The 27,835-nt window shown below is 38.1% G+C and overlaps 1 protein-coding gene across 1 annotated transcript; it reads right to left on the minus strand.

Moving 5' to 3' along the window:
* LOC139735984 (pleckstrin homology domain-containing family M member 2-like) lies at positions 1-27,581 on the minus strand. The gene is made up of 18 exons (XM_071646738.1): positions 27,420-27,581; positions 25,300-25,406; positions 24,780-24,889; positions 23,366-23,465; positions 15,666-15,753; positions 14,704-14,932; positions 13,879-13,968; positions 11,831-13,580; positions 11,001-11,070; positions 9,195-9,285; positions 8,397-8,461; positions 6,189-6,277; positions 5,471-5,600; positions 4,572-4,819; positions 3,168-3,330; positions 996-1,187; positions 291-401; positions 1-135 (listed from the first exon to the last, which is right to left on the minus strand). Exons 1-18 carry the CDS (start codon positions 27,495-27,497, stop codon positions 1-3), a joined length of 3,846 nt encoding a protein of 1,281 aa, XP_071502839.1. The 5' UTR covers positions 27,498-27,581.
* Between the last annotated feature and the right edge of the window lie 254 nt (positions 27,582-27,835).

Raw genomic sequence — 27,835 nt, forward strand, 5'->3', positions numbered from 1 at the left:
CTACCATGAGTCGCCCCTCACACGACCCCTCTCTAAGCTGTCTGAACGTTGCCATGACGACATTATCAACTCCTGGCAGTTGCCGCATCGCTTTTTCAACTTGTCGTCCTGCAGTGTGTTGGTCTTCAGGTGTTTCTGTGCAGAAATAAAGGACAACGAAATAGATTAGGTAAGAAGGTAACATAGAATATTTAAAACAAAGGCTCCACAGATATGTTATTATGAAATCAAGCAGACAACAATTTTCATTATGACTCCTGACCTCTTGTCATGACCTAGCATGAACTCACCGTGGTCTGTTCTTGAAAGGCTTCTGACAAACTCCTGACAAACTTGTCCTGTTCCTTGAGGCTGGTGAAGTACAGCAGCCATGGATTGTCACAGTCAGCATTGTGAAAATTCTTCCAAGATAAACGCAGAATGGTTATTACATTGCAAAATGAACAATCGGACATGATTACATCAATATCAAAACTGGGAAGAGAGATTTATTTAACAATTAACATTAAAGAAAAAGGCTTCTTACTTTTTCAGATAGACCAGGGGGGTGTTTCATCAACGTTTGTCAGCGCTGGTCGGCGCTGACAAACGTTGATGAAACACCCCCCTGGTAAAACATTGGAAGACCTTGCTCATTTTATGACTTAAAACACAGCTTCAAAAACAAGAAAAACAACATTCCTCAAAACATTTATCAAGCAAAGCATTAACATTTAAGTAAAATGTTTTTTACTTTTTCAGATAGACCACGTAAAGCACTTGAAGACCTTGCTCATTTTGTGACTAAAATTAGACATTTAAAGCAAATGGGGCTGTGAAAATATGAATAATAAAATTCTGTACAATACTTATCAAATAACATATTATGATGTGAGTCATGGTTATTCATATCACAACAACACTAGTCTGAGTTGTACATCAGTTCTGCACTGCAACAGCCTCATCCATTGAATAGACATTGAATAGAGAAGGGATAAACTAGAGTGAATACTGACCAGAGACACATAGGAGTGCTTTGTTGGACTGGTCTCAACGAAAGCTATGCTGGCCAGACTGGTTCGGGCCAGGGTCCGAAAGAAGTGGGTCTGGTAGTCCTCTAGACACAGGATGAGGGAGCGAGAGGTGATGACCGCACAGGACGGCTGGCAGGGATTGACCGGACTGCCCCTTCGCTGGGACATGGCATGCTGAGGGACAGAAAAACACATGTGGGAATAACTCACTTCCAATAACCACATTCACACTTACGACGAGACACTGCAGTATTTTGCGCAGTATTTTTAAAATACGAAGGCAAATACAATGTGAAATGCGTTGTAAGATACTGTGGTATTGAGGGTGATAATTGAAACCTCGCACAAAATACATGTGCAAGATGCGAGTGTGAATCATGTCACAAAGTATAGGGATGATATTGAGGTTTGTTGAAAAAAATCAAAAATCAAAATTTCAGGTGATTTTGATACATAGAAAAAGCAAAATGTGTATAGACTTGAGAAAAAAAAAATGCGATCAGATTTGAATCTACAAAATACATGAACAGACACACTTCCTGTCCTCTGCCCAAAGGAGATATATGCAAACGTGCAATGCTACAACTGTATCTCAAGAAGGTGTACTTTGGAGCCAGAAATACTACAGTAATTTGTCAATGAGAACGATGACAACAAATTATTGTGGTATACAACACCAAGCTAACTCTAGTGTGAATACACTTATTGTAATTAAAGTCTCTAGTAGACAAATAGTATATAAATATTTCAACAATGGTAGGCTGTGGATACAGAAACAAACTGGACAGAAATGAAAGTTTCTGATGAATTCTTTTCATACTCAGTGACGATCATCAGTTTGTTCTATAATCATGCTTTGGGAATGCTCTGCTTTGGAAGAATGCTGATTTACCTCTGCAACTTTGCCTTTGTGAATTCCTTAGTCAACTATCTTACTCAGTGCAACAAAGTAACCAACTAAAATCAACTCATGATGCATGAAAATGTACAAGAGATATTACATAACCATCAATCTTATATCCTACAATGTTTTACAATACGTTTGAATGAATTTAAAACATGTGAGTTTACATGTATTTCTATTTGAAGTTTCCAATAATGCTCTACAAATGAGGGCTGCCACACAGAAAAAATGAAAGAAAATATGTGCTACTAATCGAATTATAAGATTGTCAGCAAATTCTACCAATTTGTGGCAATACACACACATATTTACTTGTCACATATGATTTTAAATTGAAGCCTTCATGAAATGTGGCATTCACATTTTTCTAGTACTGTGCAGAATTGTAGAGTAAATGCACACATTGCAGAAGAATCTGTGAGTAGTATATCCTGTAGATGTGAGTCTCTGGGCTAAGAAAGGGTATGTGCAGTTTGTACAAGGTAAAAAATGTGTATGTACAGGATAAAACATGGCAAATAATGCCCCTGGTGAATACTTTAAAGCAGTAATGCTTTTATTCTTTGATTGATGAAGGCATCATGGATAATGAGTTGACAACATGTTGGGTTAACCTGTTTCAGAGATTGATGGTGTCTGAGGTCAACAGACAATACCATCTTCACATTGAAAGAGTTCTCCATGTAAGGGTGCGTTCGAGCGCTCTCCTAAAGCGAACTGTACCGTACCGTACCCGCGCCAGAGGAGCGTTCGAACGCTCCTAAAGTGTACCGTACCGTACTGTACCGAGCCAAAAGTGGACCACTTCCCGATGTGCTCCAAAAGTGTACCGAAGCGTACCAAAAGTTCGTTGTAAAGCATGCGCGTATCAAGCGCATACGTCACAATGCAAAAACATCATTCTCTTTGTTCGGGACAGTGGTAAGTAGTTCAAGCGAGAGGTGAATGACATTCTTGCTGTAAACAAGCGTGACCCTTTCTAAAAATAACTTGTGAGGTACGCTTTCTCCACAGAGCGCTCGAACGCACCAAAATTGGCATGGTACGGTACGGTACGCTTTAGTTCAGTTCGCTTTGGTTCGCTTCAGAGCGCTCGAACGCACCCTAAGTGTCTTTTTGTAGTAATGCAAATATAGAACACTTTCCATCAGTGCAGCTTAAGAAAGCCTACACAGAGTAGACATTGTCACTGATTGTGTGAGTAGAGAAGACTAGAACACAATGATTTCCAGTCATGTTAGCAGCAGTACCTGTTGTGCAACGACCTCACAAATGTTCTGCAGCCAGTGAGACATCTGCAGTTCATTCTCACAAGCCAGCTGAAGGGGCTGGGTGCCGTCAGCGAAGACCAGCTCAAAGCAGAACTTTCGGTCTGAGTGGTGGACTCGCCGACATCCACCAAACTTGTGTGAGCTGTGTGAGAGATGGGTGCAAAGATCTTCAGGTTACACAAGGTCCATCAAAAATGAGTAGATTCATACTGTACATCATTCTGAATATTCATTCATATATCTACTTAAAGGCAATTTGCATCAATACAGATCTCAATTGATGTACAGTAAGGGCTGGTACTGATAGTCAGATGTCAAAAATGAAATAAAAAACAGAAATTTTATGAATAACAAAAATGAGCATTGCACTGGATAAAACCTCATCAATAGGGAAATACTACAAAACCAGAAATATTGACGGCATAAATCTTTTGCATATTAGAACTGATGCCCTTTTTCACTGCATGAAACTTTCATGACTCACTACTGGCATTCAATGCATTGTGTTGATGAAACCTTTCACGTACATTTTACTTTGGGGAATCTTGGCTCCTTGCGAAATTCACAAGAGTTTAAGGCATATAAAACTTTCTGATCTTACAGTAATCATATTTTATATCATTATGGTGCCTCATGGAAAGAACTGGTGATTTCAAGAAGGCTTTGTGATAGATAGGCCTACTACTTTCATTATCATTGTAGAGTCTAAGGAAATGACCACACAGTCTGACTTCCTGTCATTTTATTTAATTTCACTTTCTTTACTGAAACATTTACTCTTGGGACTGACTGATGAAAAGGTCTTTGTTGCCTGAGGTAAAAAGCAAAGCATTACATAGTGTAAGGCAATATATTTTCAGCGCATGAAATTTTCGAGAATTGGAGTTTATAGGCGTTTTCGCTTCATGAAATTTTTGCAAATTGCCACTGACGTTCAATGCATATAGTGTAGACACAAACTCTTGCATGCATTTTAATTTTGCGAATCTCGGCTGTCACAAAATTTGTGAAATTAAAATGCACGGGGACATTTCTGGTTTTACAGTAGTCTAACCCTTTCTGTACCACAGACTTTAGACGGGCGTAAAATGTTACAAAGTTTTCTGCACCTATTGACACTCTAAGTATTCAAAGAGGTAAACTCTACCAAGTTTATTGGCTTACAGTGAACAAAACTTACCACTCCACTTATAGACTGGGAATGTTACCTTCTGGGTTTGACATTAAAAACAGGTTTAAAGAGTTCTTCTCTCAAGATAGCCTGCCAGAAACTCATAAATGATCTTGACTGATCCAATAAAACTAAACAAATCGTCAACATAATAAGAAATTTTTTCATCATGCCATGTACAGACTATACAAAGCAGAAAATCATACATGTACCTGAGCTCGATCACCAGTTCAGGCTCATCATCAAGTCGTCGCCCATAGCGACGGAAGATGTTGTTCTTGAGTTTGAAGTAGGCAACTTTCCAGTAGCTGCCGACAAAGAAGGACTCCCGGGTCTTATAGTGCAGCATACCTTTCACCTTGGTTGGTGGAAGGTAAAGCTGCATGTCAGCAGCTGTGGAGGAGTCTACAAGGTCCTCCCAGTGAACAAGACTGTACAGGTGAACTCTCACATCAGACATCTGGATAGGAGAATTAATGCAATGACCAATGTTATTAAACAATGCACAAAACACTTTGTATTCAGGGAGACAGAATAAAACTTGATACAGTGCATTCCTTCTGTAACAAAAACGGTTATAAAGAAATGTTGTTACAGTGACATAAAAATTCAGGTCTGAAATTATTATCTACTATCTATGTATCTTTTTATACTTCACCTGTTTGGTTATAATGAAATTTTGATATAACAAAAGAAAACTGCCAGTCTGCGGGACTTCAGACAGGTGGTGAACGTGCAAGTAAAAAAAATAAAGGTCTTGATTAACTCTGAGCTAGCTCACTGAGAAGACTCAAACACATGTACAGAAGCAATTAGCATTAGGTATGATGATCTTTATGGGTAACTGATGTTCAATAACAGGTCATATGGTCCTCCTGTCTCTTTCATTCTCAATGGACGATATATATCAACATGAGCATTCCATTGACAATAACATATAAAAACAACAGGTATTTAACTGCAGTCACTCAGACAATAGAACAGATGATCCACAGATATTGCATAACATCATCACAACGACTGTACAGCATCCAAGCCTGTGGAGGTGCACAAATCTCTAAAGTCTGCCATTGTTTCACAGAAACACTGGTTGTGTAGCAGACTCTCATACCTCAGTTTTCTCCTCACTGGCCACAAATTTCTTGAGTCCGATGGCCTGGGCCGTGGGGTCAGTGAGCTCACAGAGAGACCCTGGGATCTGGCTACTTTTCATCACACTCTTCACGCAATGAAGGAAGAATCTGAATGATTCATGGATTCAAAGACAGCAACAGATATAATTTTCTTTCTGTTTCTTTGTTTTTAATGATACAATAAACTGTTTGGGTTTGTTTCTGCTTACTTGCATTTCCTTTTAATAACCTAAATCATGAGATCAGCATTCAAATTAGAGTTCTGGAAGCCAGGGAAAGGAAATCCTGGAAAATCAATTGTAAAAGATATTAGTGGGTGGATATTGATTCTCACAGGTGTATAGCCATGCACTTTCTTGTTACAACAGCTGTACTTTAAGTAAAAACCACACAAACAAACAATTACCTACAACAAGCAATAGGGAGGGTAATTGTCCACAGGGGGTAATTGCCCTGATAGGAGTGTAGGTGTGCCATGTGTATGACCTTGTGGCTACAAAATATGTGACCCTTCTGTCTCAAGTCTAAAATGTCTCATGAGGTCATGTCTCATCCACTAGACACTGAACTTTTAACCAATCAACCTGATCTCTTTCAGTTTGCACAGATTATTTCAAATGTCCTCCTACATGTACACCCGAACACTGAACACTTTACACTGTGGTGTTGAAGTGTCTTGTTAGGTGTTTTCCTTACCTTGTCAGATCTTCACTCGCTGTCGTCAGCCAAAATTGTCTTCTTCTATATTTACACACAAGCAGAATGGACTGGTAATTGAGACCAATCTACGCAGAGAAAGAGAGAGAGGAGAAAGAAAATAAGTTGGAATAGTTCCTTTGCCTTGATTAATAAATGTTCAATATTAAACACACATTTTGAAGTTTGTACAGTCATTCAATCTAGATATTCATGACAATTAAGCAGCCCAGTCTATTCCACGTTAGCTATACTACACCTGTATTTCATATTGGGTGCACAAGTGCATTTGTGGACTAGATCATCTTATATCATGAAAACATAAAGAGAATTGCACATAAATTGATTTTTATCAAAAGTACACATTCCTTGACTTGCTACTGACATACTGTACATGTATGACATGCATAGGGTAATATTATACAATTTGCACCTACATTATTTGTATTTCCTGAAAAAGGTGAGTCAAGTGCTCTTTCATTACGCTACAAAATAACAGTATTTTGAATTCTCTCCGTATTTCCTTTCTATCTTAGTTCTGCAGTGACTTCACACTTCCTAACTTTTGTAAAGATTGTTCAATTTTCATCAAATTTGACTAATGTGTTCTACTAATATTGCTGCATTTGCTCAATTCACAAAGTGCAGTCTGATAAAATCTTGGTGGGTGTAAACCAATATTTGTCCTGAGAATATTGAAACCATCTGAATGTAGCTTGATAAATTGAGCCAGTTATCATAAGAGATCAACAATACTCTTTCTACTCTCCACATATCAAAACCTTGTTATCCTGCATATCATGTAGAAACATACATGTACTGCGTCAGTACCAGAAATAGTCAAGCCAATTTGCACAAGGCAACACTCTCCTCGGTACATGAATGAAGTTCAGCGCAAACATGGAAAAGATAATCTGAGCAAAGTGCAAGATTGCACCATGAAAATGATCACGCATTCAATATCACATGGTTCCTACGATTAGAACTACATAATCAGATCAGTTCTACATTAGTGGTTTTCACTATAAAGAAACACCTAGAAATGAAAGGTCAAACGAACTTGTATTTATTTACCCATCAAAGTTAACAACCACAATCTATTCATGTGAACTAGGTTTATAACTCTTTGGATAGATCCAAAGGGCCCATTGACAATGACTTTATATTGCATGCATGATACAGAAACAGACGTATACAATTCAATTGAAAATAAAATCTGTCTTCCTTACTTTACAGGGACTGTACGGTAATGAGTTGATGTTTGAGTTTGAGGTGAGGTTTCAGGTTTATAACATTCCAAAGTGAGATAATGAGAAACCTCTTATGAAATATGAAAGAGCATGTAATCTTAAGAAGGATTCAACGTTTATTTGATGAAAACGGGTTTTCAAATGGCTGAGATATCCAAAAAAGTGATAACTAGAGAAGCACTCTGAGAGCGCAAACCTCCGCCAAGCATGCAAATCATTTCAACCACTGATCTTGTTCTTCCATAGAGATATCAGTGATTTCCACCCGTTAGTACTTATAGCATTGTGTGCTGAAAGTTGCCCAATTTCCCAATATAGAAGCCTTTGTTATGTCATAAACCCTCAGCTGCAAGGCGCGCCTCGCCCTAGCAGAAACTAGAGTACGCACTTTACTGCGCACATGCAAACCTCAAATATGCACAGCCTGATCTCCCAAGTTCATTGACCCTACCTGCCAAAATATCAAAAATCCTTCATAAATTCCCCCAAAACTCTCGGATCACCACCAAAAGTTAATCTTTTGTTATTTGTGTCATTCTAAACCATTTTTGCAAGTTTCATCCAAATCCGTTCCCTACTTTTTGAGTTATTTTGCACACGGACAAACTAACTAACTAACAAACAAACAAAGGGTAACAAAAACATAACCTCCTCCCTTGGCGGAGGTAATAATAAAAGGCGACAGGCCACATCTTTTATTAGGATCTTTTTGTTTCACCTTGTTTTTGGATATCTCAGCCAATTCAAAACCGATTTTCATCAAATAAACTTTTGATTCCCCTTAGAATTGCATGCTCTTTGACATCTCATAGTGGTTTCTGAATATCTCGCAAAACGTTAAAAGCTTAGTCCTCACCTCAACCAGAACTATACAGTCCCTCCTTTGACAGTTTACTAATGATGACAGATTCTTGAACACAAATAGCTGGTTGAAGCCGCATGGCAATGTATAACTTACCAAGACATAGTCCAGCTCTTTGTACATCACACGACTCTCTGTAGTGAATCGGCCATTCCTTTCCCCTAACACAAAAAGAAACATGCAGGATGTAGTCACTATGCTTCCAGCATGCTCCTACCTATATTTTCCTTGCTCAGTGCTCACTGTAGGTGCAGTGTATTATATTTTTACAGTCAGGCATCCACAGGAAATCAACTGAAAAATAAACTAACATGGTATGGCAAGACTAAATGCACATCTGACATGATATAAGCTCAAAGCAAATCTACAGAAATGTGTGATTTCACTTTCATTGATAAACCTATCCCACTGGTCAGTCCAAATCAATCACTTTGATTTCATGTTGATCTCTTTGGCACTTTGTTTTCTTCACTTGACCCATCTCATTATGAGAATGTTAGAAATTAATCTCTGTTCTGTTAGTAAAACCTTGAAATTATCTAGTAAATCTTCTTTTTCAGGTTAATCCTCATATCTAGCCTGCCAAATCATCCTCTAATGATTTTGGACTTATACATCTAATATATGGTAAAACCTTCAAATATCAAATGTGACCTTTGACCTTGGACATGATATGCTCGGAGGAAGAAAGAAAAAAAGAGTGTGAAACAGGGCCCTCTTGTTACAACAAACACTGCTATAACGAAACTTTGTTAAAACGAAGGAGGAATTCAGGTTCCAAAATTATTATCACTAGCACTTATAGTGCAAAATTCCCTTCAGTTACAACAAATTTTTGATATTATGAAAGAAAACTGCCGGTCCCAAGGATTGAAGTAACCAGTATCTTCTTACCTCTTCTCAAGATGTATATGGCAAGATCAGTAAGAAGGATGAATGCAGGGATCAGGTTGCCTTCCATGTGACCTGAACTCAGTCTCAGTAGCTGAGAGAAAGAAGTAGACTTAGTGGTTAACCTTCCTACTTTCCATAACCTTGCTGAATATTTCTTATTTATGGAAACAGAACACAGAGGCAGATACTGTTTAGAGGTGTAATATAACACTTGATATACCCTCAAAAGTTACATGTATATTTTCCCCAAGAGATTTTATATTCCTGAACTGCACAACACTGAGGGAAAATATGTGACCTTGCATCACAAAACCAACAAAAAATCGCTGGACATGGATTTTCAGTTAAGGGCAGATTCTGAAAGAGCAGACTCTAAGCTTTGAAATGATGTATAATTCAATTCAAATGGACTCTCCTAACCTATCTAAATACTGGAAAGAAAGCACATGCTCTGCAAAAGTGTGAACTGAGAAAAAGAGGCTCTAAAGTACAGGGTGTATTCAAGCGCTTTTAACCAGTTAAGGATGGTTTGATTTTGCTACAGCGCACATTTCCCATAGACGCTTGCCCGACTATATTCGGGACTCATCCTCAGTGGGTTAATGTTTACCAAGCCATGCTAGCTGTGTGATGAATGGGACAAAAACAGGACGTAAACCACGGGAGCAACAACAATGAAGGGATTATTAGATCAAGCTGAAATTAAGCATGATCAATACACTCTATCCATGTTTAATGCCAACTTTCATGGCAGTAGCATTATCCTTTCAAAAGTTACTAGATTTAAAAGTGAAGAGTGTGCAAAGGATATTCAAGAAATGAAAAGGGGCCTCTAAGACATACCTGATCACACTACTCTAAAAAAAAAAACAATTGTAGAAAAACTGCTGAAAACAGACTTTCCAATTCATCTTATGATCCCAAACTTAGGATTGATGTAGCAGAAGAATAGCTCTCTCAGAAAATATGAAAAACTCAAGACTGATTTGGTTGACCCGTTTCACCTTTTTTGAGTCCTCACGTAAAATCAAGGGGTGCAACTTTCTGTTGGTTTTGTGATGCATGGTCACATATCATCTCAAGGGGAAAATATAATTGCCAAGTTATTATCAATCATTATGTTAAAATACAATGATAAAGAAGGCAATATTTGTTATATCATATGGTTTACATAAAAACACATCAGTTCATTCTAGCCCAATCTGTAGACAGTGAGTCAGATTCTGGAATAATATTACATGACATAACATCATCAGAGACTCCAACCCAAAGTACCTTCTGATCTGGAGATTCTCCCGCCTGAAACCCCTAGCAAACGGGAGACTCAAAGTTGATGTGTGCGAAGCGCGAAATTCCCAGGGTTCTAAGATGCTCTCTGGTGCTATCTAAGGCTTATTTTTTCAACATACGATAGAAATATGTAAAAAATCCTTTCCAACGGGAGACAAAGAGCCAGGGCGGGAGAAATTAAATCTCAAACGGGAGAACGGGAGAACGGGAGATTTTGCAAAAATGGGTTTTCGGCGGGAGATCTCCCGTCGAAAACGGGAGAGTTGGAGTCTCTGCATCATTGTAGGCAATCCAATAATTTTGTATCTCATTGCACTAGTCACATGACTGCATTATCTTGGGAGCTGCTGCATTTTTGTCAATGTGAAATGTACTTGCACATTATCAACTACATGCAACTGTATGGTAGAATAGATGAGCAATGTATTTACAGCATGCTTAGCTACAGCATACATTTACATTCTATCATCATGTATAGCACAGGATGTTGGTTACAAACAACCAGAGAATGCCTACCTTGTGAAATTTCTCATCTTCAATCTTGAAAATCTCCAGCATCAAATAGAGCTTGAGATTGTTATCCACTCTGTGTGAGAAATCAAGAAATGATATTAGATGAATGCACATTAGGTCATTTATCTAAATGACATTGAAAGTGTGCAAATTTGGTCATCTTTTCACATGTTCATTTCCTCTCAATTTATACCAAGGCGGAGCAGGAGACCTGCTGAAAGCAAATCTTGCATCTTATCATCATCTAAAACATTATAAGTTACACAACTGAAGTAAAAACGTTCACTCAGCATGCATGCTTACTAATAGTTCACCTTGCAGTCTTGGGATTTTATCCATTAATTCTAGTTACTGAACCCCCCCCCCCCCACCCTTTTTTTTTTCACAGTATGTTGAGTGGAAGACAGATGTGACTTTGTGAAATTTTGTTGATGATCCTGGCAAGGTCAAAGGTCAGAATTTTGACAACTTCCAGTTTACACACAAAAAAAGAATTAATTCTTGCAACAAAATTAAAGTAAGCTCCATTTTGACAGCCATACAAGGACTTGATACATAAATGCAAAATGATTGCTCCCTTTAACAATTTTGCCAAGATGCCTATCTGAGTTGTCAGTTCCACATAGTATGTCACCAGGAGAAATACATCTTTCCTTACAAACAGGTTCACAAACAAGACATCTACAGGAGCTATGTTCTCCTCTTAATCCCTAAAATGCATTCCTCTTGAATAGGCATTATGGTCACTGAAATCATAATTTAAAATTGTATGACAGCTGGGGTAGGTGCTATAGACGTTTTCCATGACAGAAACAAAACATCACATGACTTACTTCATTTCTGCATCATGGGCTGTCACCTCCAATTCCTTTTCACTGAAGTCAACCTCATCAGTTGCCACGGTTACACCATCACTCTGGTTCTGATACTGGCTCAAGTTGATGTCTAGGGCACAGAGTGGATCCTGGCTGGCATCTCTGCCATCTCCACCAATTCTTTGTGTTTCCTCCTCTTCCTCCTCCTCCTCCACCACCATCTCTTTCTCTTCCTCCTTTTCTCCATCCTTCATGACATCGATGATGACAAACCCATCTTCATCATCGTCTAAGCTGTGTGAGAATGACACACCCGACGACTGTTGCCATGACTTGTCTTTCCGCCGGGTCATACATCCATTGCTCGTCTCCAAGTCCAGTGAGAGCACACCAGAGTTGGGCGTGGTCGAGTCAGGACCACTACCTACCCCAGATGACAGGCTGTCAGAGCTACATGTAGGAATGCCTACAGACATATCTGACTGCATGAAACTGTGATCCGAGGTAACCGGACTCAAAGGGCTGTCCGATTCAGTGGAAGGTACACTGGAATTCAAATTTTGTGGCAAGCCATTGGCAGGAGCAGTATGTACAGTTCTCAATGGCACTGATATCGTTGTATCATATTCTAAGCTAGATGACACTGTCCTTTGCAATGTTTTTCCTTTATTTGATGAATCTACATCCATTTTGAGGTCCCCTCCCTTGCCCGCCCTCGGGTTTGAAGATATTCTGTTTTCTAGATTCCTGGCATCTGTGTCAGGCTTGGCAAAAACATCATCATCTGGCTGCCCACCTTGCTCCTCAACGTTTAACCCTAGGCCTCTCGCTTTGCCTGGAGTTGATGAAGGAATGTCTGCATCAAAGCTATTGTCTGTAAACTCTCCCTGCCAGTAGATACTGGATTTATCAATGACCTCAACAGAAGAGTTAAAACTATCTTGGAAAGAGTCTGTAAGAGAAGGTATTTTCAGTCTGTGATCCATGGCAGCAATTACATCACCATGTTTGGTATCTTGGACTATTTCCACTCCTTCCTCCAGCGAATAATCCTTATCGATGGCTTCACACATTTCACACACCTTGTCCAAAATACTGCCGATCACTATAGAACAGTCTGTCAATGCTTCCTTCTGCTTTTCTCCCACACTCTCCCTGGGCTCATTTGCTAATTCTCCAAGTTTACCATCATCCTCCTGACATTCATCGTGTATCGATTCTGGTGGATGGTTCTCACTCTCCGGCAGGCTGCTCGCCAGCACCGACCTCGCATCCGCTTCACTCTCCACTGCCGAACACTCCGACACGTTAGTGGCTGATGACAGAGATCCTCTTCTCCCATCCACTCCCAGCAGGGCATCTTTCTCTTCCAGCTCTGTCTCCTCGATGCAGCTTGATGCTATGGAAACGGTACTGGGACTGGAGCTCCGGTCCCGGGTGTGTTGCCCGGGACACTTGAGATCCTTGGCACCGGACCCACTGCCCTTGCTTCCAGCACGCTTCTTCTTCTTTTTCTTCCCCTTTTTCCTAATGCGAATGACCTCAAGGTTTTGATCCTGTTCAGCCACTTTCTCCATATTGATGTCAAAGTCTGGGGTGGAGTAGTTCCTGGTGACGTGCTTAAGCTCATTGGAACTATTGTTGTTGGACTGTGTTGTGATGTCAAGGGTCAAAGGGCGCGTCACTTCCTGACTCTCTTCTGAATCTTTGGATTCTACACTCGGTGGGGCATCCAGAACAGTAGACGTCAAGATGACTGCTTCTTCATCTGGATTTGAAGGAGTGAGGAGAAAGACAATGACATAAAAGAACAAATTTACTTCAAGAAACAGGCACAAAAATATCAACACTTTAGAAGAAGTTTCAATCATTACAAGATATAAAGAGAATTATGAAGGTACACATAACATGACCATCATATAATGAATGCATTCTAGTAGTCTAATCTTGGGAAACAATAGACACAAAATCTTCAAAACAAAAGCCAAGCATGAACACATCGTATACCTACATTCACAGCAAAAAGCAGGAGAGTTTGGTGACCAAATTCAAACATTTTCTCTCACCTGGTTTGGCGTCTTCTACACATCCTTCAACTGCTTCTGTTTTGTCTTCGTCTACATCACTAGAAACAGCGTCAGTAGCCGGCCTAACTCCTAGAATTGGGAAAGAAATGGTAAAAAAACTTCATTGGGAGAGAGAAAGTGACTAAATGATGATATTGTAGTCTACACAACAAGCCTTGCCTACAGCTTCATACCCTGCTTGACTCCGCTGGTTGCCTGGGCTCCTTAATGAAACTCTCTTTTACACTGACTATCGAGTTAGTCATGTGGTAAAAAAAGGGAAATAGTGTGGGGGAAATAGGAAAGACTGCTCTCTGGTTTCAACATTAGTTGTGGTCTAAATGAGGATAGTACGGAAAGACATTATATCATTTAATACTATATTAGTGAATTGCTAAAAATGGCTCACAGTATAATTATACACTTTAAGAGCAAATTAAATTCTGCAGTGTATATATAAGCGGAAAATCCCCTTCACCCACATTCAGTAAACATGCATTGGAGCATGCTTGCAGTGAGCAAATGGGGAAAAAAATCATAATATACAAGACTAATGACCAATTGGTTTATGCTACATGTAAATTTTATTCCACAGATTTTACTGCAATCTTACATGTTAACAACACCTACACAGGCAAACACATCACTTCACAAGAATTGGATGCTCGTCCTTTCAGTTATTATCGCATAGACGACTGTTTTTCTATTTTTTCTCCCACAAACAAAGTGAAAAAATGAACAGCACAAATTGAGTCAATCTCTTACAAGTGGCATCTATTACAAGAGACAAGACACAGTGATGAAGGTTGATTATTAGTGTCCTACCTGAGCTTTCCTCTAGACTCGGTCTCTGAGTCTGAGGTTCCCGTGGCGACCCCTCCGGCCATGTCCAACTCTCCCCACCAAAGGATGCACTCCTCTCTCTATCATTGTAAACACTGGAGGATACTGACTCCACAGACATGTTGCTATGGATAGACACTGTGTCATCCAAGTCACGTGGATCGGACGCTGAGCGCGGAACATGACTGACCAGATCAAAGTATGCTACATTCTACAAAGTAGATTTCATCCAGGAAAGCGTAGGAAGAAAACAGAAGAAAAAGATTGTGAGCAACCTTCAAACAGCTCATAAAAGTCATGTCACGATCTCTTTTGTCAATGAGTTCTAATACTCTTATTTCACCAGCAATCAAATTTTAGATTGCAAGTGCACATTCTGTTATATGATAGGATTCAATTCACTTTGTTGATACAAATGCATTAGAATGAGATATATGTACTATTTTACAGGACATTTAGCATGTGAAAATCAAATACAACAAAACAAAGTCAGCAGCTGTAAGTAGAATGAGTGCATGACATTTATATTGGCAATCAAAGGATGAATGCTCTTACATCAATAATAACCATGTGGATGATGTCTTTAGTTACATCAAAGAAATGTCTCTCAATGTCATTCCATATAATACAAACTTGTACAAGATGGAAACGTAGTGTAGATCATCTAAAGCAAAGGTTTTGATATCAATCAACATATCCAGTAGTTTATGTTTTCTGTCCTGAACATATAAAACAATCTATTTTGGAAAGAAATCTCACACATCAGTAATATTTATGTACAGTACTTTATGAGCATTCTTCTTTGCTACTCAAGACAAGAAAATTAATGTTACTTTTCCAGTAAGAGCAGGAGTAGAATTTGTTTGTTTTTTTTCTTCACTTTTTCCCCTACATAAGGTAACCTACTATAATATTCTGATTTTTTTTCCAAGAGTGCAACGTACCAGTTCAAGGTCAAAGGTCACAAAGTCCAGACCAGACACAAGAGTCATGAGAAGGGTGAGCCGTTCTGAGTCTCTCAAGAGGGCGTGTCTGAGGGACAAGTGGAAACAAATGGGGAAATCACAACATTGCAGGATTATTCACTCACATAAATCTTGTGAAACTAGAAAGTTGAATTGAGCACTGAAGAAAAGAAAACAATTCTTTTACCTCCATACACACGGGGAGAAAAAATGACTTGTTCAGCAGTTGCCTAATATTCTTTTCCTAGGCATCCATCAAGCAGAGTGTAGGCCTACATGTATGACATACATTGTAGATGTGCACATGTATGAAAAAAAAAAGACCAATGACCCGTGGTAGGGTTAGACTATCAGACACCTTGAATTAATGCTGACATTGTCATTATCATTCATTACCAAACAATGATCAAAGAAATAGTACACATGAAGTCAATCCATATCTTCTCTTCATAGTTTAGTATTTACTTAAAAATAAAAAAAAATAAATTTAGGTCCATCTCCTTGTTCAAATGAAATTACAAAGAAACAAGAGCAACAGATACAGTTTGTAACAAGCTAGATGTTTGGGTAAGAGTTTTCTTTGAATTTGAATTTTTGGAAATGACATCTGGATATTGTTAGCTTGACAAAAAAAAAAAGTCAATGAATATTTTGAACCAAAACAACAAAATAATGGATGGACTTCAGAGTCATCAATGATTTCAAAGAGTGTTGAGCCTTCAAATTTGTTGTCTTGTATTCACATTAATGTTGCAAGCTTTTACCTGTTCCCTATGGGAAACTACTGGCCTGTGTAAAAGTCCATATAGGGATTTCAGAATTCAGGATAGAATGGGTTAACAATCACTTCTTTTTTTGTCGTTATCTTATACAAAGTGTCCGAGCACATTTAAATGGGTCTCTGTATGATAAATATGTGCTACGACAGTGTCCGCTGATACAGATATTGCAAGTCATTGCTCTTATTCTTCACCAAACTTTTACAAGGTAGGTAATTCCATTAAAAAGGGTCCCACTACTACACTAGTTAAATGCCCCTTCTATTTGCTTCATATTGTCATTGCTTAAAAATTACTTACCCTAAATCAATTTTACTTCTGAATACTCTTATTCAGGTAAGTATCTTCCTTTTCGAAGTAAAATATAGAAATTTTTTCTTCAAAGTTCCACATGAATTTTGACAAAAAGTGCAAAATCACAACATTTTTGGGCAAAATTGTGTGACATTTACTGTAACACCAGTCAGACAGATTTACAGCTCGTTTGTGGATTAAACTCTATTTTAAGGGGTCAAAAATGATAAAAGACGAGCAAATTTTGAACACTATAAATATAATTCATGCATCAATTGATACACATTTGCGCACGTAAATCCCAAGAAAGACATTTCAGGTGTAAGTTTTGGTGTCCCCATAATTGCTTTACACAAGAAACCTTAATTTATGAGTGTGGAATCCATATTAAGGACCAGTGTTGAACTGTTTGTTGTTATTTTGGCAGCAATCACATACAGTGTAGTTTAAAAGATTTCAAGAGAAAATTGGGGTAAAATAAATAAATTTGAAAAAAAGACCAAATTATAATTTTCACACATGTGGCTTTGGTGTCCCCCTAAATATTACGTCGGGGCACAGTGATAGCTAATTTTTTGTGTCTTATCAGAACAATAACTGCTCCTCATTGGCATATTTTACAATGTAGCTGTGGTTTCTTTGTAACAGGTATCAGAAATTGACCACTCTATTGATTTGAAAAAAAAAAATGCAAAAATAATATTTGGTGTCCCCCTTACACGAGAAACATTGAAGAATCTTTTTCTTGGCCAAAAATAGGGGTTGTGTCATTTTTTCAAGAGTATAGTTAATTTCTTACTTCAAAATAATCACTTCTATTGAAACAAACATAGAACTAGTTTGAAATATGTGGTAAGATGCCAAAATGGATGGTTCACCGTGTAAGGGGGACACCAATGGTGTCCTTTTTACATTGTGAACCAGTTTTTCCCCATACACTGCAATTTGGTATGCTGACTTCCTTCAATTTCAATTTAGAATGTTAATTTTCAGTCAGTTTTCAAGGGACTTTTATACTCAATATGAATGTTTTTTAAAGTTATGTTGAACAAAAATCAGATTTTCTGATTTTATTAGCAAAATAGGCATGTCACAAAGTGGGTCCCTATCTTATGGAATTACCCAGGTACACATTGTACATGTTTGTCAGAGCTACCAAGTCTCACGCATTCTGCGTGAGACTCAAGCATTTAGGGTCTGTCTCACGATCTCACGCATGGCACCCATTTTTCTCACGTATCTGGTGAAGTCTGCAATTTGGGCCAAAAATAAGGAGCATAGCTCAAAGGATTAGAGTGATAGTTGCAATTGAAGGTATATTTCCCTTTTGCCTTTCAAAATTAGCAAAAAATAGTCACAGATCGCATCATTAAGAGCTAATAATTTAAAAAAGCTCCCTACCATGGGAGGGGGACACCCTCCTCGTTCGCGTGCGCATGCGCGCGAGCGCTGAGACGCCGAGTCATAAAAATCTCACTCATAAAAGTTTTTTGAACTTGGCATCTCTGGTTTGTACATGTAGCATGTCCCAACTATACATTGCACCTCCTAGGGCAGTAAGTTTACCATACATAATAATACACTTCATGCAGCTTGTGGTTTTGATGTACTGTCAAGACCCATAGATATTTAGTCTTGAATAAACTTTGCTTTTTCCTCTTTCCATTTTTTTTTTCTCCAGCTCACATGACATAGCAGGTGTGACCGTGGAAACCAACACGTCCCACCGGATAGTAGTGACCTCATTTTATCCTGTCTTTTTTTTTCTCTCAAATTCTTTTATTTTCAGGTCAGCTGCTACAGTGTTATCAGACCCAATTTGCAACGTATTTCAGTATTTTGATAAAATCCAAAACAGTTGTAGACTTTTCCGTACTGTCATGTTGGGATGCCTGATACTACACACCCACATTTCTATCAATTAACATTGGCTTCAAAGTTGCACTATTTCCTTTACATGACACACCCAACCTTTACACTGTACGTACAATGTATCCTCATCCAATAGCAACTTATTTTATGCAGGTGTGTACAATATTTTACTGTAAACGGAGAATTTTCTGGGGTACATTAAATTTCCCATATTTTGCACTACTTTTGGCTAGTGTGAATTCTAAAACTCACAAAAATATCTTCACAATTTTCTCTGCACATTTTGAATGGGTTGACAATTGTGCAGTGTGAATTAAAAAAACCCACAAATGTTTTTGAGCCACTCAGTGCGAAAAATTAATTACACAAAAATATATTTGTATTGATTAGTATTACAGTACAGTTTATTGAAAGAAACACTTTTTAAAGGCATACAGGAGAAGAAAAAAAAAATGTTGAACTTGACAAAATGTTAACAATCATGAAAAAGAAAAGATATATTATGTGTGGAAAGTCGGTTTAAAGAGAGAGAGAGAGAGAGAGGGAGAGAGAGAAAAGATCACCGGTTTCACAACAAACATTTCCAGAATCACTCCAACCACAAAATCTTATTCTCACATGACTGTACATGTACCTATGTACAACATTGTATGATACACAGTGATTATTTCTAAACTTCTCTACATTGTGGGAGTAGTCTTATTTAGACAGTGCTTCAGATGATTACAATGCAATTTTGCTGTCAGCCTGCACAATGGACATGGGATTTGCAACATTAAAGGACAAGTTCACCTTCATAAACATAAGGATTGAGAAAATGCAACAATATTAGTAGAACACATCAGAGAAAGTTTGAGGAAAATTGGACAATCGATGCAGAAGTTATGAATTTTTTAAATTTTTGTGTTGGAACCGCTGGATGAGGAGACTACTACAGCTTGTGAGTCATATGCGTACAACAGTATAAAGAAAATGTAAAAGAAAATTCAACATATTTTCACTTTTTTCGCATAATAAAAGAGCACTTGACTTGCCTCTTTCTAAAGGCAGGGGGAATAATATTACCCATAACATTTGTCAGGGGAATGCATACTTTTTTCAAAAGATGGAATTTTGTGAAATTCTCTTTATATTTTCCTTATATTGTTGTACGCATGCGACATTATTCATACACTGCAGTAGTCTTCTCATCCAGCGGGTACTCCACAAAAACTTCAAAAATTCATAACTTTTGAACGGATTGTCTGATTTTCCTCAAACTTTCAATGATGTGTTCTACTAATATTGCTACATTCTCTCAATCCTTATGTTTATGAAGGTGAACTTGTCCTTTAATAGTGACAACCTGGAAAGATTGATACACCAACAAAATATGGAACAAAGTTGTTTATGCCATACATCCTATTTTGTGAATTTTGCCGCATTTAGACTTGGACAAAAAGTTTACATGAGAGTGAATTTGCAATCAAGAACCACAGAAACCAAATGAGAAATTAGTATCATCTCTTGTGAGAAGAAAAATTTGCTTCCCACCACAGAGACAATAATCAGTGCATTTGTGCAAATGAGAGGCAATGTTTTCATGAGTTATTATTCTCATAAATACCCGCTGACTTGCACAATTCACCAAAAAACAAAAAAAAAACACAAAAAACATATCAACACATGGTAAACCACATTATACATAGTTTGTAGGTTTTAAAATCAAACAGTGTGATGAACATTACTGCTATGGCATTCTGACGAAATGATATTGATCTAAATTTGAAAAGCTCTCATTTGGCAGAATATGACTTGCACAAGGGGATCCCACTTAATCCACAAAGAAGAACTTACATGTAGGTGTGTACTGCCCACAACATGACTGTCCATTAGGGATGTTTTGATGGTGAAATGGTATCTGTGACACTCTAACGATAAGATGTCAGGCAGAAAATTTTGTTGTTACCATTTATGAGTTCAATTTTCGTTTTCTACTCTTCATGCTTAAAAAATAAAGGCAATGAACTATTAAGGTATACAGTACCATGGAAATATAATTTTACTACTTTATTTATATCGACAATTGTGATGCTACAAAAATAAATGTACTTGTAGACACACTACAATGTACTTCTCTCACTTCATATTAAGAATTATGTTGCTGTCCCTGACTGAAATAGATTTGAAGGATAAATTAAATGTTGATGAATGGTAAAATTCTAATGAAAGAAACAAAAGTGATACCCATGGCTACACTGTAGAAGCAATTAAGAAAACAGCGCAACATGACAGCAGCACAAAGTCAACTGAGATACGTACTCTGTTTCACACAATCTCTATAGTCTGTCTTGTGTTACATTTGTAGCAATTCATTCAAATTTTGAAGAAGTTCACTAATTTCACCACCATGCAATCCATCAAAGATCATAAGATTCATTGAGCTAGACAACTGACTTGGAGGTTTGACTTTTATTATTCTATGCACAAAATTTTTACCCATTACACCATTAAATAACATTATTTTGTTATTCATACTACATCTGTGCAAAGTACAATGTAACTCAATTACTTTACAAACAGAATGCCTCACACTATCCTTTGGGGTAGTAGCATGAAAACAAAGAAACAATGTGCTGGATTTATATTACAATGTAGCCCTTACTGCAGGCCTGCAGACTAAAGAGAGATAAGGATCAGCATTGAGTCTATCAGTAAATAAGCCCCTAGATCTCCCTTTGGCCTTAATAACTTCCTGTGTACTAAAAACATTAGTGAATGCCAAGGATTTCAATTACAGTTACATGTATCTATACACAAACACGAGATTACATAACATATCCTGACCATTGCAGATAATACAGCTACAAAATACAGGGTACTAAGAAAGTAGTCTACAATACATGTGTACACTGATCAGATCAGATTCTACATCATCAATCACAGTACCTTATAGGAATAATAAAATGCTATCTGTTTGAACTCAACCCTCTAGTTCCTACTTCCAGCATGTACAATGGAACAAGATTAATTTCCCAATCATGAGACCAGATACTAAAATTTATTGACACACAGACATCCAATGCTACATTGCTTCTACAATGCAGATTATCGGGTCCACTGAATCTATGCTGTTTGAGGATTTGGGGGTTCAGCGTGGAGGGTTAAGTGGCTGTGTTTGAACAACTTTACTGTCTCATCTCTTGAACAGTTACTTTTACCCTGATGAGGGAGGCAAAACGCAATGCAAAGAAGACATGCTTAGGCCTATTCTCTTCATTTGTCCTGCTTCAGACTTTCATCCGAGCATATTACAAGGTATGTGTAAGATATGCTTCGACGACAGGTGTAACATTTTGGCGGACCTTGTACACAGTCTAAATTGTTAATTTTGTTGATGGCTGAGCAACTGTGGCAGTTCTGATAAACAGAAAACAAATACAGCATGTGGGACTGCTACCAATATGTACAATGTCGCAATTTAACATGGTGATGAACAAAGTTCAGCATCAGAATTCTAAATTACCGGTAAGGTTTGAAATCTATCTAAAATTGACTTTAAATTAACAATAATGGACTTCATTACTTTGGTTCCAGATTTCAGAATAGTATGCTATATAAGAAGCTTGACTCATACAACGGGTAATTTGATATCTATGATCACTTGATACGAGTTGCATACTTTCTGTGAAACAGGGAAATTTTCAGCAGCACAACATTTTCACACATACAATGCGTACTGTAGTGCTTCAAAGCATTGGCCACACACACAAACTTTTACTTTTGATAGGGAGACTACCTATTACCATGGTTTTGATTGGGGGCAAGCAGTGGCCTGCAATATACAACAAACTACATCGATCACATTGCACAATTGCAGTATGATGTACATTGTATATTCCAGCCTGTTAACCCAGCAAACAATGATAAAACTGATGTCCTTTAAATATGGAATCCGTAGGTAATCTTGAGATGAAAGCAGTTTTGAGATTATGTTTTGTCAATATGGGTGGTGTACATTTTGTATAGCTGTCAACAGCAAACACAGAGTTACTTGCTTGGTAGTAACTTAATACCCTCAATGACTTTACTGTTTCCTCCATTGTAAAGGCAAACACGTCCTCATACCACACAAGAGTTCACACACTGTGAGCTCAAGTGTCTTCTTGGAGTGGTCTACAGTACATTAATTCTAGTAATAAACACACCTGATTTACATTAATTATACCTTCTCCCTACAAACATGACCATGAATGGTCAAACATCCATTCAATGCAAAGCCTCCTCAACCAATAAAGTCTACAACACCCCATTATTTGTGGGTGTCTTGCACTCGATGAACCCAGTACACATTGCTGCCCTATTACAACCATCTTTACAAGCAATACAACATTTTTATACATTCTGCATACACACACTCCTACAAACACAAGTTCATACACACTCAGAAAAATCACAGTTTTACTTGTACTCGTACATTCCAAGATGCACATCATAACAAAAACAATTATGTACACTCAACGTGACTGCACACTTACAATGTACCTGGATGTACAATGATTATACCCTCTTGTAATAATATCAAGACATGAGCAGAAACAACAATCTCATACAGATACATTCAGAAACATATAATATCCTACACACATCTTTGTGTCTCATAACTGCTGAAATTCATAAAGGAATATAATCAATAAAGAATGAAGAAGGGCAGAGGAGAAATTCCTCAGGAAAGTAAAAGATTTGCAAACTTACTCTATGTAAAACTTGCGGAGGATGTCATCACTGCCAAGGAAGCATCTCAGATAACTTTCCAATGCTCCTTCATTCAAAGATTGGTATAGCCATGCTCGGCCTGAATGTGGCACAGGGAAAAAATTTGGCAAATGTGTCATTTGTCACTTATCACACCTAGGCCCTACTGTGGAATAGGTATTTTGCTTTACACTCCACAAGAAATTAAACTAGCAAAATGAGCAATGACAGAAATAATGACAAAAAGCAATCATACTATACTTTCTATTTAATCTATGGTAAACTAGTCACACATACCAATATGGAATAGAATTACCTACAAGAAATTACAATTTGTGTTGTAATATCAATTCAAAGACTATTTGATCAAATATTAAAATGTTGGTACATTATAAAAGGTCCTGTTTACCTTTGGGAACAGTGAGTTAAAAAATGTTCAAGACTATCACATTTGATGCACATGTGCAGATCTCCTACCATATACCAGTACAATTTTCGCAATAAAGCCTAAAATATAAGGAGATATCAGTATTTTTCTCATCAAACCGTAACTGTAAAGGGTTTAGTCTGGAAACATTTTTATTATACCTATCGTTCACATTTTGTGTATTTAACAATACTTAACATTGATTTTACAGATTCAAATTTTTACAGCAGTTGTTTCTATCCCAAACTCACATTTTAGAACTACTTTAAAGCACTAATGCTGGGTTTTTGTTTCATCTGCAAATGGCAAATTATGCCTTTAAGAGTATTTCATCTTCACAAATAAGAATACAACATACTGAGCTATTAAGTATTTCAACACTTTTCTTTGTATGGCAAAAAGTGGCATGACCTGTATCATATACTGTCTTTTATTCTCTGTACTTTATTAGCACACTTGATCTGGTACTTGCTATTACTAACAATCCTGAATACATTCAGCCAAATACAGATACCACACTTCCGCCATGTTTGTTTCTATAGCACAAACACTTTAAAAACAGATTCAGTTGACAAATTGATGCATACTTGTACACATGCCTCATTATCCACATACCTGTAATAGGCAACACAGCAATATAAAGAGCAAGTTCAACATACGTAATGTTAAGTCACGGTGACGACCTTTAAATTTTCTATTCAGTGGGTCACCAATGCACTCACACAAAGTACACTTCAAATAGCAATCATTCATAATCTTTATTAAATTCCTAATGTCTAAAAGATATGCAGTCATGATTGCTTAGTCTGCTAACTTTCATGACAACACAGTTGCTTGAGCTTTCAGGGAATGAATACAAAAAAAAAAAATGTAAGAAACACTTTCAACTTCAGACAAGTTCTTATTCAATACTTTGATAATACTTTACATGTCAGAACTTATCATAGGTACAGTACAAATTGTCAAGGACTAAGGAAGGTGACTTACTCCGTCCAAGATCCGTTGCCAACCGATCCAATGCCTTGATGTCAGAAATAAGAAGCTTGTGAGTGAAACGCTTCACAAACACCCAGTAACCAGGAGTGATTTGTTTCAATCTGTTTGTCAATTAAAGAAACAAACAAGGCATGCACTTTGAAAGTTACATTTGTATCATCACAAGAAAATGCATTAGATCCAATAGTGATCTCAGTATTAGTTTACATACACTGTTCTCAGACTGGATATCAACTGTTGTCATGCATCTGGACAACACTTTTTTTGCTATTCACCCATTTCATTTTATTTCTACATCTGACAAAAAGAATATACAGTACAGTAAAACTGTAAGAGTTGTACATAGAACATAGAAATACAGGGAAAATTTTTTTGTCATCTGTGACGCTAGAATCATTATGAAATATTTGCATTTGCAAACCTTTATAATTACCATAATATAAGAAATGCGCATGACAAGAGACTACTCTAACATAGTAAAATATGTCTCTGGGTTTGCGTTCTTCCTTACCCATGTAGAAACGCATGGTCCAAGTGTTCAACGAGTCTCTGTAGAGGACGTGCCTCGTTGCCAATTTTGACAACTTCCCCATCAGAGCTAAAGGCATACGCCTGAACCTGTGTGAGGGGAAAAGACAAGAGAAAGTCTGAGTTTTGTATGTATCTTGATCTAGATTTACACTGCTTCAAAAACTTACTGCTGTTATGTGTTGCTTGAAGGTTTGCATGTATCTCTGTAACTATACACAGCCCAGTCACTGTAAAAAAGCGACAGGGCTGTACCAGGGTGGTGCACAACAACAAAGCGAACATGAAGAGAACATGGCGATCGCTTTGAGTTTTGATACCTGACATCATTTTTGTCACCTCATACTCAGTAAAGATACTCTTCATTAATTAGACTTCATTTCTATGTTTAATGTCAATTATATGATTATAAGATTATATGCAAACAGTGGGTACATTGTCTTTCACTGACGGCCACTTTGAATAATAGGGAGTTCACGCGATCGGAGCTGCACTTTCATTCAAAGTGGCCGTCAGTGATGGACGATGTACCGTTCACACACACTGCATATAATCTTCATTTTCGGTATGTTGTGAACTGTGGATGTCAATATCTATAACATAGAAATGAAGTCTATTTAATGAAGATTGTTTTTAGTGAGTTTGAGGTGACAAAAATGATGTCAAGTATCTCATAAACTCAATGCGATCATCATGCTTGCTTCGTGTTCGCTTTGTTGTTGTGCACTACCCTGTGCCTGGTACAGCCCTGTCGCGTTTTTACAGCGACTGGGCTGTGTATAGAACATCTAATGTTATTAGTCAGTTTGCATGGCAAAGCAAATGAGGGAGAAAGGTTTGCAGTACAAAAATTACCACAATGTGTTTCTAGTCCTTATCCGGATCATTGCTTGGCAGAATACAAGCCTAGAAAGAGGAGAATATTGAGGAGGGAAGTGACATATCATGGGGGTTGTAAGGAGGGCAAACAGTGAGGGGTGGGGGACAGGCTCCGCTCTTCGCGCAACAAACAACAGACTAACAGTAACACTTTACAGCAACGCGACTACCACCGACTAAGGCACTGCACCAGTTTACCCCGGCACGGGGCACTATAACCAGTAACAGCTGGCTGGTTGGGGTCACTGGTGTGGTTAGAGGGTCGCTGTAACTGCGACCAGCCCCAACGCTACGCGATCATCATGCTCGCTACGCGTTGGGGCTGCGCATTGTAGGATTTCGGATCTGGAAAGGCGTACTATCGCGGTTAAATTTAACCTTAATGACTTTAAGTGATTCGGTCGACAGGGATCTCCGAGATCAAAAACCGCTCACGAAGACGGGATTTGAAATCTCTGTGCTTGCGCGAGTCGGTAGCACTGTAGCCTTTTTGACCAGGTCCAGGCACTCTTGCTGCGCCACATCGTGTGGCTCCTGATCACTCGCTGGGAGCTGGTGAGGGCACGTTTCACTCGAACCCTTTCACTCGCCACTACACAGCGTGCAGCGAAAGGGCCTGGTTCAAACTTCAAAGGCTAAAAGTAAAATCATCGCGACTCTCATCACTCATGCGTTATTCATATCGCCAATGCGTAAAGTGCCACGCAAAGGTTGCATCGAAAGCCAAAGAATGAATGGGAGGTACATGTATATAGAGATGATCTCGTAGAAAAACGTCTTTTCAAGACTACATGGGATAAATGAAAATATGGAAATTAACAAGTGAACGTTTCATATGATTATGAATAAGGTAAGAAATGTACCAGCATACGTACATTATAACAGTAAAAAAGCGTTTTGTTTACCAACTTACAGTATGTTGGTAAATTACGAAACTTCTTGTTGCGCGAAAATTTGTGTTGCTTTTCCAACTTACAGAGATAGCACTCTTTTGACTCAGGGCGCTCCCACAGCACTGTGTACAAGGAGCGCACCGGTGAATTAGGGTCGCTGCTCTGGTGCGGTTATGCATCATGTCCATGGCACCACCAGTGTGCACTGCACTGTACATGCAATACGTACGTAAAATTTATTCAATATGTGGGACTGTTCATTATTGGTAGCGTTTTACGTTTTACACCGTCTCACAAAAACAAATACACGTCGACGAGTTTCATGGCTTACCTCTTTCACAGACCGCGCTATTCCGTCCAAGATTTGATCCTTTAGTTTCACTCGCTGTGATGCCATGACTTCTATCATGGAATATCGTGTGAAATGCACAGTGAAAAAGGCATTTTAATTTCAGATTTCGCCAATCCCGGTAATTTCTCACTGCACGAATGAATGAATGTACACAACGGTGCGCTTCTACGTACGCTATATATATATGGCTAGTGTTACAGATTATACACCCACACCCACACACACACACACACAACACACACACACACTACGCTCGCTCTGCGCTGTTTGAGTTCGCCAGCAACTAGCGCTTGAATGCACACTCGTGTGTAGGCCTACTGCTGCCATTCAAAGCATGTGATTTCACGAAAAAGAAAAGAAAAGAAAAGAAAAGAAAAAACTGCACAATACACAAC

The sequence above is a fragment of the Diadema antillarum genome, unplaced genomic scaffold (assembly GCF_040938485.1).
Source record: "Diadema antillarum isolate AM-2024a unplaced genomic scaffold, OU_Dant_1.0 seq00000616_RagTag, whole genome shotgun sequence".
In the NCBI taxonomy this organism is placed as follows: domain Eukaryota; kingdom Metazoa; phylum Echinodermata; class Echinoidea; order Diadematoida; family Diadematidae; genus Diadema; species Diadema antillarum.